Source organism: Piliocolobus tephrosceles, chromosome 3 (assembly GCF_002776525.5).
Source record: "Piliocolobus tephrosceles isolate RC106 chromosome 3, ASM277652v3, whole genome shotgun sequence".
NCBI lineage: Eukaryota > Metazoa > Chordata > Mammalia > Primates > Cercopithecidae > Piliocolobus > Piliocolobus tephrosceles.
In genome coordinates, this window is record NC_045436.1 from 89,732,511 (window position 1) to 89,745,533 (window position 13,023).

The following is a 13,023-nucleotide window of genomic DNA, read 5'->3' on the forward strand; positions in this document are numbered from 1 at the left end:
TTCCCGCCTCAAAATCTTATGCCTGAGCAACAAGAAGTGCTTGAAATTTTCTGAGGACAATACACTGTTTCTCACTTCCCTCCCTTTGTTCCCACTATTCCCTTTGCTTGCAATGCGACTTTCTGGATTTTCTCATAATACATCCTCATGCACCCTCTAAAAGGCAGCCAGGCACCACCCACCCTAGAAAGTCTTGCCTGACTAACACAGGCTGGGTTTGATGCTCTTTTCTGGTGCTTCTTTAGTAGTCTGTTCCTCCCTTTGTCGTGTGAGTTCCTTATGTGTAACAACTGTTTTATTCGTCTTTGTACCCCTCAGTGCTCAGCAGAGAATAAGTACTCAGTAAATATTTGATGAGCAAATGAGTTGTGCAGAATCTGAAAACCTGCAGTATTTTATTTTAATTGAGCACAGTTTTTCAGACTCTATAGTTTTTATATAAATTATATTAGTTTTAAATAACATTTTCTGTAATATGCTTATTTTTATAGAATTAATTTTCTTTTAAAAAAGTTTTTAAAGAGGATGGTTAGAAGCAGCCACTAAGAAGGTTAAATGACATATATTTATTACTTAAATCCTTGATTGTCCCTGTGGATTCTCCACTTTATGGGTGTGGAGATAGTTTTAAATTTAATTATGTTTAATTTTTATTTTCTGATAGAGCCTAATATAGCTGAAAGAATTATAGTTGATCTTCTAACATGGCTTTGATGCCGATAACTTGGGAAACTATTGAACAGAGATAGCTGCCTGCATTAAAAATAAATGGCTGGGATAAACCTTCCACACACTGAGATGACCTGGAAGAGTCTCAGAACACGTTCTCATTGGAGAACTTAGTCCTGCCACATCAGTAGTGGGTTGAAGCATTTTCCCTATAAAATCTATGTAACAGACTTGTTTTACTTTACTTTTAGAGATAGCCAGTATGTGGCAACATCGATAATTCTTTTCTAAATCATTTTTATGTCATGTGCTTCTATTTTTAAAACTAAATTTTGTAAAACTGAATTAGTTATGCACGCTGGCAAAAACCAAATGTAAAGCATTTTATAATGTTATAACATGTAAATAATCTACAGAATTTTCTTGCATCTGCCAAGACTGAATTATTTTTAACATTAAATGTATTTTTAAGGTGTAGTGGCAAGTACATCCAGAGGAAAGGGATTTAATAGGCATTTCCTTGCAAATCTAGATATGGGTAACTATTGAAACTGCTTGTCATGTGTTTGATTTTCATTTTCCTTAGAATGTGTTACTTTGCTGAAACCGTATTCAAAGGCTGGGTCAATTGATCTGCAAGATACACTTGAAGGTTAAGTAACTACAGATCTCAGCTAATCCCGTATAATCTGCTGTTACTAAATGGCTGTTTGTATTCCAGACACACCAGTTTCTGAATGCTTAGGATTTGGTTTTTACCTTTTGTTTAAATAACCTCTAAAAGGAGCAATGCATCTCTTTGCATGTCTGTGCATTGTCCTTAATGTTTTGGAAGGAGTGGGCTGTTCATGTCCTTCACAGTGCACCTGTGATTATCACGGCAGAAATGACGGCTCAGGATCAAGGTATGCTCCTCTGCTTGCTACTAAGTGTTCTCATTATTTTGACAAAAAGGACCCAAACAAGAAAGCCTACTTTTGAAAGCAAATGTTTGAGGATCAGAAATCGCAGAAGAGAATGTTTAGTGTCCGTAAGCTCTAAAGTAATTGTGTTAATACTGGTCACCTACTCCTTCACTGTTTTCATTTTGAGCAGTTTAACTCTTAAAGGTCTCTCAAGTTACTGGAAATTTCTAAACACATTCTGTGTTCCAAAATTTTTATCATGCTTATGTTCGCAAAATGTTGCTTGAGATCAAACCATTTAAAGGTGTGTGGCCAGCTCAGCCCTTGATTATAGAAAGGCTGAGGGCAGGCTGAATAGGAGCTGCGGGACATGCTCAGATCCTTTGCTTTCATGGCTCTCCACTTCTTTTGAGGATTATTCATGTCAATTGAGTGGCAGAAAGAAAGATCTCAAGAGTGAAGTTAGAGAGGTTGATAGTTAGAATTTTTCTGTTTTAAGCTGATGGAATTTACAAAATAAGGAAGATTGAAAAAGATACTGTCTGTTGCAGACACTGTAGGATCTCACAGAAGTTATTCAGTCTCTAGGTTGCTTTAGCATCTACCTGTGTAGTGAGAATACTTATTTGCTTATAATGTGCATGAGGCCTTTTAGATATGTTAAATGGAAAACAGAACTCTTGCTAGCTAAACACAGTAGAACTTGAATTTCTTTTTATTTTTTCGAGACAGAGTCTCGCACTGTCACCTGGGCTGGAGTGCAATGGTGTGATCTTGGCACACTGCAACCTCCACCTCCCTGGTTCAAGTGATTCTCCTGCCTCAGCCTCCCAAGTAGCTAGGATTACAGGCGTCTGACACCATGCCCCGCAATTTTTTTGTATTTTAGTATATTTGTATTTGTATATTGTATTTTTAGAGACAGAGTTTCACCATGTTGGCCAGGCTGCTCTTGAACTCCTGACCTCAGGTAATTCGCCTGCCTCAGCCTCCCAAAGTGTTGGGATTACAGGCATGAGCCACCACGCCTGGCCTAGAACTTGAATTTTTTTTTTTTTTTGAGAGGGTATTTAATAATAAAATCAGATTATTTGTGACTTGGTTGAAGTAAACAGTGTCTCAGACAAAATAATTTGTTAAAAGAGTTGCCCAATTTATGTCTTAAAACTTTAAACAAATAAATAATAATAACTAAGACATATTTGTGAAAAGCTTATCTTGTTATTGTATAAACTTTAGTTAAGCAATTCTTGGTATTTTTTGACATATTCACTGGGTGGTTAAAGACGATGAAGGGAATGTAGCAAGTTAAAGGCCTACTTGTCCAGGGACGTGCAGCAGTGAAGGATCAGGCCAGGGTACTTTTGAGAAACTAACACAGAAATGTTTCCTTCTTTGTGGTGACCTCATTATTGATGGATTTTTATAAAAATTATAGAATATTAGGCCTGGCAAGAAATAATCTAGTTCAACCCCTTGTCAGTTTATAAGTGAAGAAACTAAACTGTATGGAGACCAAATGACTTGTCCTAGATCATGTAATTGTGTTAGTAACTAAGTTCATAAAGATGCTAAATCTTTCAGTGTACAAACTAGGCTTTCTTCTATGAGAGCATGCTGAAATACTTACTTTATTTATTTATTTTTTTGAGGCAGAGTCTTGCTTTATTGGCCAGGCTGGAGTGCAGTGGCATAATCTCGGCTCACTGCAACCTCCGTCTCCTGGATTCAAGCAATTCTCCTGCCTCAGCCTCCCATGGAGCTGGGATTACAGGCATGTGCCACCATGCCCAGCTAGTTTTTGCATTTTTAGTAGAGACGGGATTTCACCATGTAGACCAGGCTGGTCTCAAACTCCTGACCTCAGGTAATCTGCCCACCTCGGCCTCCCAAAGTGCTGGGATTACAGGCGTGAGCCACCGCGCCCGGCCAATACTTTCTTAATGAATAGAAACTGCTACCATTCTGGTATAAAGTAGCCCTGAAATATGTGATACAAAATAGAGATGAAAAGTAAGAGATATCCCTACAGGATTTCAAAGATTCCATGAGGTCTTCTCCTGAAGTTATAGAAATGAGACAACACTACCACTACCACACAACCACTACATTGCAGCTTTATGCTGCTTATGTCTGTTTATGAGCTGATTTTTCAAATCCACTTATTTAATGTGATGTGTTTCACTAAAGGGTTATTTTATTGTAATTATTTACTGAATTTATAGTGTGCTATAATTTAGATGATACTTTGCAAAACTTCTTATTATTTCTTGTAATTCAGATGAGTATCCCATAGGAGATAAATAAGTCATTTTCCAGGCTAAAACGAATCTAAATTCTCAGATTCCTCATAGTTTAAATTTACACATGGGACAGTGTTGTTTTTCTTTCTTTCTTTTCTTTTTTTTTTTTTTTTTCTATTTTGAGATGGAGTCTTGGTCTGTCACCCAGGCTGGAGTGCAGTGGCATGATCTTGGCCCACTGCAACCTCTGCTTCCCAAGTTCAAGTGATTCTCCCACCTCAGCCTCCTGAGTAGCTGGGATTACAGGCACCTACAACCAAGCCTGGCTAAGTTTGTATTTTTAGTGGAGTCAGGGTTTCGCCATGTTGGCCAGGCTGATCTCGAACTTCTGACCTCAGGTGATCCGCCCACCTTGACCTCCCAATGTGCTGGGATTACAGCCACGAGCCACATTGCCCAGTGTTGTTTTTCTAAGCCTGTTTTGTATGTGCCAACAAACAAGAACAAAATGTGACTCACTCAAGGTCAGCTCCTAGTTTCTGGTTTATTCCTTAGGCAGAAAGCAATGTGCAAGTCACGTTGTTAAAACAGAGCTCAACTTTAAACATGTACTGTGAACACTTTTTTTTCACCTAAATAAGTTATTCTCTTAAAAAGGATTGATTTATTATTTTAACAAGGGTTCTTTTAAAATGGGCCATTTCCTAAAGAGGTACACTTTAAGTTGGAAAGAAGTGGTTTTGAAAGGTGGCTGTGAAACCCACTAGCTGGGTGGCCTTGGGAAGTTACTGAATGTTGTTGGGCCTCAGTTCCTTTCCATGTAAAACCAAGGTTGTTGACAGTAGCAGCAAATACCTACTGAGTACATATTATGTGCTAGGAAGTTGTAGAATTTTACATCCATTGTAATTAATCATCCATAACAGTGCCGTATGGGAAAATTAGGTTGAGACACTGATGAAGTGGTTTTCCATGGCCAACAGAGGAGGTGGCAGACCTTAGACCTTGGTTAGATTTGAACCAAGGCCCACCTTGGTCTCCCAAAGTGCTAGGATTACAGGTGTGAGCCACTGCCTGGCCGAAAATTGATAACGTTTTTCAAATGAGAAGTATTTTTTTCAAATGGGTGTTGGAAAGTGAGTTTCCTCACATTGCTCATGTTGTGACACTAGGTTGGTGCTATGTAATGACATGGATATGAACGAGCTCCCTACGAACCTCCCCATGGACACTGTGAAGCTTCGCATAGAGAAGACTGTCATCCGCAGAATCTCAGCGGAGGCCTTCTATTACCTGGTGGAGCTCCAGTATCTCTGGGTGACTTACAATTCCGTGGCCAGCATTGACCCCAGCAGCTTTTACAACCTGAAGCAACTGCATGAGTTGCGCTTGGATGGGAATTCCCTGGCTGCTTTCCCTTGGGCATCTCTGCTGGACATGCCCCTTCTGAGGACCCTGGACTTGCACAATAACAAAATAACCAGTGTGCCAAATGAGGCACTCAGGTATCTGAAGAACCTTGCCTACTTGGATTTATCAAGCAACAGACTCACCACGTTGCCACCAGATTTCCTGGAGAGCTGGTCTCATTTAGTTACAACATCTTCTGGAGGCCTGGACCTTTCCCCAAGCAGGATTATTCTTGGTAAGCTCGTAAGCCTCTGGGCTTTTCATATGTAGGTACTTTGCTGTGCATAGCTTTTGTTGTCCAGTCTTTTAAAATTTACTGGATTTGGCTTTTTACTCTGTAATTGCACTTTCAGTGGCATAGTACCTTATTAGTTAACCTAGGTCAAGTTAACTCTTTCCCCTGTGTAAGGTGAAAGGGCTGTGTGTGCGTGCACGCATGTGTGTACATACATGTGTGGAAAAGTGGAAGAGAACTTGAGTCATAAATGGAGAGAGGACCTCTTCTCTTAAAGAGCCTCCAAATGAGAGACAGAATCCACCAACCTGCATAGACTCTTGTGAGCACAGCATTACTCCATACTCTGGTACCAGCTTCTGCTCAGTTGACTTTTCAAACTCTTCATTAGGTTCTTCAGGAGCAGGAGAGGGGCACTGGCATATTTAAGCGATAGCAGTGGCTTCATTAGTTAGGAAGAATAGCTTCTAAATTTCCTTAATCTAAAAGGAAATGGTGGAAACATCAGTTATTTTACTGACTCAAAATGGTTCCCTAACTGATTTGGTCTCTTAGTTAGCTGTGACTAGTTTTGGAATTTTGAACTTGGCCTTGTTTAGGTTCTATGTGTATTTCTCTGGGGTTCTTTTCATTATTATTATTATACTTTATGTGCAGAATGTGTAGGTTTGTTACATAGGTATAAACGTGTCATGGTGGCTTGCTGCACCCATCAACCCATCATCTACATTAGGTATTTCTCCTAATGCTATCCCTCCCCTAGGCCCCTACCCCCCAACAGGCCCCAGTGTATGATGTTCCCCTCCCTGTGTCCATGTATTCTCATCGTTCAACTCCCACTTATGAGTAAGAACATGCAGTGTTTGGTTTTCTGTTTCTGTGTTAGTTTGCTGAGAATGATGGTTTCCACCTTCATCCATATCCCTGTAAAGGACATGAACTCATCCTTTTTTATGACTGGATAGTATTCCATGGTATACATGTGGCACATTTTCTTTATCCAGTCTATCACTGATGGGCATTTGGGTTGGTTCCAAGTCCTTGCTATTGTGAATAGTGCTGCAATAAACATACGTGTGCATGTGTCTTTATAGTAGAATGATTTATAATCCTTTGGGTATATACCCAGTAATGGGATTGCTGGGTCAAATGGTATTTCTGGTTCTAGGTCCTTGAGGAATCGCCAGACTGTCTTCCACAACGATTGAACTAATTTACACTCCCATCAACAGTGTAAAAGCATTCCTATTTCTCCACATCCTCTCCAGCATCTGTTGTTTCCTGACTTTTTAATGATCACCATTCTAACTGGTGTGAGATGGTATCTCATTGTGATGTTGAGTTGCATTTCTCTAATAACCAGTGATGAGCTTTTTTCATATGTTTGTTGGTTGTATAAACGTCTTCTTTTGAGAAGTGTCTGTTCATATCCTCTGCCCACTTTTTGATGGAGTTGTTTTTTTTTTTTTTTCTTGTAACTTTGTTTAAGTTCCTTGTAGATTCTGGATATTAGCTCTTTGTCAGATGGATAGATTGCAAACATTTTCTCCCATTCTGTAGGTTACCTGTGATCACTTTGATGATAGTTTCTTTTGCTGTGCAGAAGCTCTTTAGTTTAATTAGATCCCATTTGTCAATTTTGGGTTTTGTTGCTGTTGCTTTTTGGTGTTTTAGTCATGAAGTCTTTACCCATGCCTATGTCCCGAATGGTATTGCATAGGTTTTCTTCTAGGTTTTTTATGGTTTTAGGTCTTACATTTAAGTCTTTAATCCATGTTCAGTTAATTTTTGTATAAGGTATAAGGAAGGGGTCCAGTTTCAGTTTTCTGCATATGGCTAGCTAGTTTTCCCAACTCCATTTATTAAATAGAAAATCCTTTCCCCATTGCTTGTTTTTGTCAGGCTTGTCAAAGATCAGATAGCTGGAGATGTGTGGTGTTATTTCTGAGGCCTCTGTTCTGTTCCGTTGATCTATATCTCTGTTTTGGTACCAGTACCATGCTGTTTTGGTTACTGTAGCCTTGTAGTATATTTTTAAGTCAGGTAGCATGATGCCTCCAGTTTTATTCTTTTTGCTTAGGACTGTATTGGCTATATGGGCTCTTTTTTGGTCCCATATGAAATTTAAAGTAGTAGTTTTTTCTAATTCTTTGAAGAAAGTCAGTGGTAGCTTGATGGGGATAGCACTGAATCTATAAATTACTTTGGGCAGTATGGCCATTTTCATGATATTGATTCTTCCTATCCATGAGCATGGAATGTTTTTCCATTTGTTTGTGTCTTCTTTTATTTCTTTGAGCAGTGGTTTGTAGTTCTCCTTGAAGAGGTCCTTCACATCCCTTGTTAATTGTATTCCTAGGTATTTTATTCTCTTTTTAGCAATTGTGAATGGGAATTCACTCATGATTTGGCTCTCTGTTTGTCTATTATTGGTGTATAGAAATGCTTGTGATTTTTGCACATTGATTTTGTATCCTGAGAGTTTGCTGCAGTTGCTTATCAGCTTTGGCTAAGATGATGGGGTTTTCTAAATATACAATCATGTCATCTGCAGAGACAATTTGACTTCCTCTCTTTCTATCTGAGTACCCTTTATTTCTTTTTCTTGCCTGATTACCCTGGCCAGAATTTCCAATACTGTGTTGAATAGGAGTGGTGAGAGAGGGCATCCTTGACTTGTGCCGGTTTTCAGAGGAACTGCTTCCAGCTTTTGACCATTCAGTATGATATTGACTGTGGGTTTGTCATAAAAACTCTTATTATTTTGAGATACGTTCCATCAATACCTAGTTTATTAAGCGTTTTTAGCATGAAAGGGTGTTGAATTTTATCGAAGGCCTTTTCTGCAACTATTGAGATAATCATGTGGTTTTTGTCATTGGTTCTGTTTATATGATGGATTATGTTTATTGATTTGCATATGTTGAAACAGTCTTGCATTCCAGGGATGAAGCTGACTTGGTCGTGGTGGGTAAGCTTTTTGATGTGCTGTTGGATTTGATTTGCCAGTATTTTACTGAGGATTTTCATGTCAATGTTCATCAGGGATATTGGCCTGAAATTTTCTTTTTTTGTTGTGTCTCTGCCAGGTTTTGGTATCAGGATGATGCTGGCCTCATAAAATGAGTTCCTTTTTTTCTATTGTTTCAAATGGTTTCAGAAGGAATAGCACCAGCTCCTCTTTGTACCTCTGGTAGAATTCAGCTGTGAATCCATCTGGTCCTGGGCTGTTTTTGGTTGGTTGGCTATTTAATTACTGCCTCAATTTCAGAACTTGTTATTGGGAGGGTGTATGTGTCCAGGAATTTATCAATTTCTTCTATATTTTCTAGTTTATTTGTGTAGAGGTGTTTATAGTATTCTTTGATGGTAGTTTGTATTTCTTTGAGATCAGTGGTTATATCCTCTATCATTTTTTATTAAGTCTATTTGAGTCTTCTCTCTTTTATTCTTTATTAGTCTTGCTAGCGGTCTATTTTGTTAATCTTTTTTTTTTTTTTTTTAAACAGCTCCTGGATTCACTGATTTTTTTGAAGGGTTTTTTGGGTCTCTATCTCCTTCAGTTCTGCTCTGATCTTGGTTATTTCTTGTCTTCTGCTAGTTTTTTAATTTGTTTGCTCTTGCTTTACTAGTTCTTTTAATTGTGATGTTAGGGTGTCTATTTTAGATCTTTCTCACTTTCTCCTGTGGGAATTTCATGCTTTAAATTTCCCTCTAAACACTGCTTTGGCTGTGTCCCAGAGATTCTGGTACATTGTGTCTTTGTTCTCATTGGTTTCAAAGAATTTATTTATTTCTGACTTAATTTCGTTATTTACCCAGTGGTCATTCAGGAGGAGGTTGTTCAGTTTCCATGTAGTTGTGCAGTTTTGAGTGAGTTTTGTAATCCTTAGTTCTTTTTTTTTTTTTTTTTTTGAGACAGAGTCTCACACTGTCACCTGGGCTGGAGTGCAATGGCACTATCTCAGCTCACTGCAACTTTTGCCTCCCAGGTTCAAGCAGTTCTCCTGCCTCAGCCTCCCAAGTAGCTGGGATTACAGGTGCCCACCACCACATCCAGCACATTTTTTGTATTTTTAGTAGAGATGGGGTTTCACTATGTTGGCCAGGCTGGTCTTGAACTCCTGATCTTGTGATCCTCCTACCTCAGGCTCCCAAAGTGCTGGAATTACAGATGGGAACCGCCATGCCCGGCCAATCCTGAGTTCTAATTTGATTGTACTGTGGTCTGAGAGACTGTTTGTTATGATTTCTGTTCTTTTGCATTTGCTGAGGAGTGTTTTTACCTCCAATTATGTTGTCAATTTTAGAATAAGTGCAATGTGGTGCTGAGAAGAATGTGTATTCTGTTGATTTGGGGTGGAGAGTTCTGTAGATGTCTATTAGGTCTGCTTGGTCCAGAGCTGAGTTCAAGTTCTGAATATACTTGCTAATTTTCTGTCTGGTTGATCTGTCTAATATTGACAGTGGAATGTTAAAGTCTCCCACTATTGCTGTGTGGGAGTCTAAGTCTCTTTGTAGATCTCTAAGAACTTGCTTTATGAATCTGGGTGCTCCTGTATTGGGTGTACGTATAATTAGAATACTTAGCTCTTCTTGTTGCATTGATCCCTTTACCATTATGTAATGGGCTTCTTTTCTTTGTCTCTTTTGATCTTTGTTGGTTTCAAGTCTATTTTATCAGAGACTAGGATTGCAACCCCTGCTGCTGCTGCTTTTTTTTTTTTTTTTTTTTTTTTTTTTTTTTTTTTTTTTTTTTTGCTTTCCATTTGCTTGGTAAATATTCCTCCATCCCTTTATTTTGAACCTATGTGTGTCTTTGCACATGAGATGGGTATCCTGAATACAGCACACAAATAAGTCTTGATTCTTTATCCAATTTGCCAGTCTGTGTCTTTTAATTGGGGGCATTTAGCCCATTTACGTTTAAGGTTAATATTGTTATGTGTGAATTTGATCCTGTCATTATGATGCTCGCTGGTTATTTTGCCTGTTAGTTGATGCAGCCTCTTCATGATGTCGATGATCTTTACAATTTGGCATGTTTTTGTAGTGGCTGGTACTGGTTGTTCCTTTCCATATTTAGTGCTTCCTTCAGGAGCTCTTGGAAGGCAAGCTTGGTGGTGACAAAATTCCTCAGCATTTGCTTGTCTGTAAAGGATTTTATTTCTCCTTTGCTTATGAAGCTTAGTTTGGCTGGATATGAAATTTTAGGTTGAAAATTCTTTTCTTCAAGAAGAAATGTTGAATGTTGGCCCCCACTCTCTTCTGGCTTGTAGGGTTTCTACAGAGAGATCTGCTGTTAGTCTGATGGGCTTCCCTTTGTGGGTAACCTGACCTTTGTCTCTGGCTGCCCTTAACATTTTTTCCTTCATTCCAACCTTGGTGAATCTGAAGATTGTGTTTCTTGGGGTTGCTCTTCTTGAGGAGTATCTTAGTGGTGTTCTCTGTATTTCCTGAATTTGAATGTTGGTCTGTCTTCCTAGGTTGGGGATATTCTCCTGGATAATATCCTGAAGAGTGTTTTCCAACTTGGTTCCATTTTCCCTGTCACTTTCAGATACATCAATCAAACATAGGTGGTTTGGTCTTTTCACATAGTTCCATATTTCTTGGAGGCTTTGTTTGTTCCTTTTCATTCTTTCTTCTCTAATCTTGTCTTCATGCTTTGTTTCATTAAGTTGATCTTCAATCTCTGATATCCTTTTTTTCCCCTTGATGGATTTGGCTCTTGATATTTGTGTATGCTTCACGAAGTTCTCATGCTGTGTTTTTCAGCTCTATCAGGCCATTTATGTTCTTCTCTAAACATGTTATTCTAGTTAGCAATTCCTCTAACCTTTTTTCAAGGTTCTTAGTTTCCTTGCATTGGGTTAGAACATGCCCCTTTAGCTCGTAGGAGTTTGTTATTACCCACCTTCTGAAGCCTACTTCTGTCAATTTGTCAAACTCATTCTCCATCCAGTTTTGTTCCCTTGCTGGCGAGGAGTTGTGATCCTTTGGAGGAGAAGATGCATTCTGGTTTTTGGAGTTTTCAGCCTTTTTGTGCTTTTTCTTTCTCATCTTCCTGGACTTATCTACTTTTGATTTTTGATGCTGGCAACCTTTGAATGGGGTTTTTGTGTGGACATCCTTTTTGTTGTTGATGATGCTATTTCTTTCTGTTTGTTAGTTTTCCTTCTACTAGGCTTCTCTGTTGCAGCTCTGATGGAATTTCCTAGAGGTCCACTCTAGACCCTATTTGCCTGGGTATCACCAGTGGAGGCTGCAGAACAGCAAAGATTGCTGCCTGTACTTTCCTCTGGAAGCTTCATCCCAGAGGGGCACCCATCAGATGCCAGCCAGAGATCTCCTGTATGAGGTGTCTGTTGACCCCTGCTGGGAGGTGTCTCCCAGTCACGAGGCATGAGGGTCAGGAACTCACTTGAGAAGGCAGTCTGCCCTTTAGCAGAGCTTGAGTACTGTGCTGGGAGATCTGCTGCTGTCTTCAGAGCTGGCAGGCAGGAATGTTTAAGTCTGCTGAAGCTGCACCCACAGCCACCCCTTCCCCCAGGTGTTTGTCCCAGGGAGATGGGAATTTTATGTATAAGCCCCTGACTGGGGCTGTTGCCTTTCTATCAGAGATGCCCTGCCCAGAGAGGAGGAATCTAAAGAGGCAGTCTGGCTACAGTGGCTTTGCCTAGCTGTGGTGGGCTCCACCCAGTTTGAACTTCCCAGTGGCTTTGTTTACACTGTGAAGAGAAAACCACCTTATCAAGCCTCAGTAATGACAGATGCCCCTCTACCCACCAAGCTCAAGCATCACAGGTGGACTTCAGACTGCCATGCTGGCAGCAAGAAGTTCAAGCCAGTGGATCTTAGCTTGCTGGGCTCTGTGGGGCTGGGATCTACTGAGCTAGAACACTTGGGTCCCTGGCTTCAGCTCCCTTTCCAGGGAAGTGAACAGTTCTGTCTCACTGGCATTCCAGGCACCACTGGGGTATGCAAAAAAACTCCTGCAGCTGGCTCGGTGTCTGCCCAAATGGCCACCCAGTTTTGTGCTTGAAAGCCAGGGCCCTAGTGGTGTAGGCATTGGAGAGAATCTCCTGGTCTGTGGGTTGTGAAGACCATGGGAAAAGTGTAGTATCTGGACTGGAGTGCTCTGTCCCACACGGCACAATCCCTCATGGCTTTCCTTGGCTAGGGGAGGGAGTTCCCCGACCCCTTGTCCTTCCTGGGTGAGGTGATGCCCCACCCTGCTTCGGCTTGCCCTCCGTGAGCTGTACCCACTGTCTAACCAGCCCCAGTGAGATAAGCCAGCTACCTCAGTTGGAAATGCAGAAATCACCTGCCTTCTGTGTTGATCTCACTGGGAGCTGCAGACTGGAGCTATTCCTATTTGGCCATCTTACCAGCCACCTTCTCTGGGGTTCTTAAAATGTATTCTCCTTCTACCAGTAAGTCCCTCTCTGCCTCTTCATACACACACACACACACACACACACACACAATATATATATGCTATATATATACACTCTATCTATCTATCTATCTATCTATCTATCTATCTATCTATCTATCT

At 40.1% G+C, this 13,023-nt stretch overlaps 1 protein-coding gene across 1 annotated transcript in view; it reads left to right on the forward strand.

Moving 5' to 3' along the window:
• The first annotated feature begins 1,363 nt into the window (after positions 1-1,363).
• Positions 1,364-13,023, forward strand: part of LRIT3 (leucine rich repeat, Ig-like and transmembrane domains 3) — a 26,346-nt gene continuing 14,686 nt past the window's right edge. The window contains exons 1-2 of the mRNA XM_023220061.3: positions 1,364-1,574; positions 4,990-5,462. Of these exons, the coding sequence (XP_023075829.1) occupies positions 1,459-1,574; positions 4,990-5,462 (589 nt within the window). The 5' untranslated portion in view covers positions 1,364-1,458. The remainder of the gene's footprint in view (positions 1,575-4,989; positions 5,463-13,023) is intronic.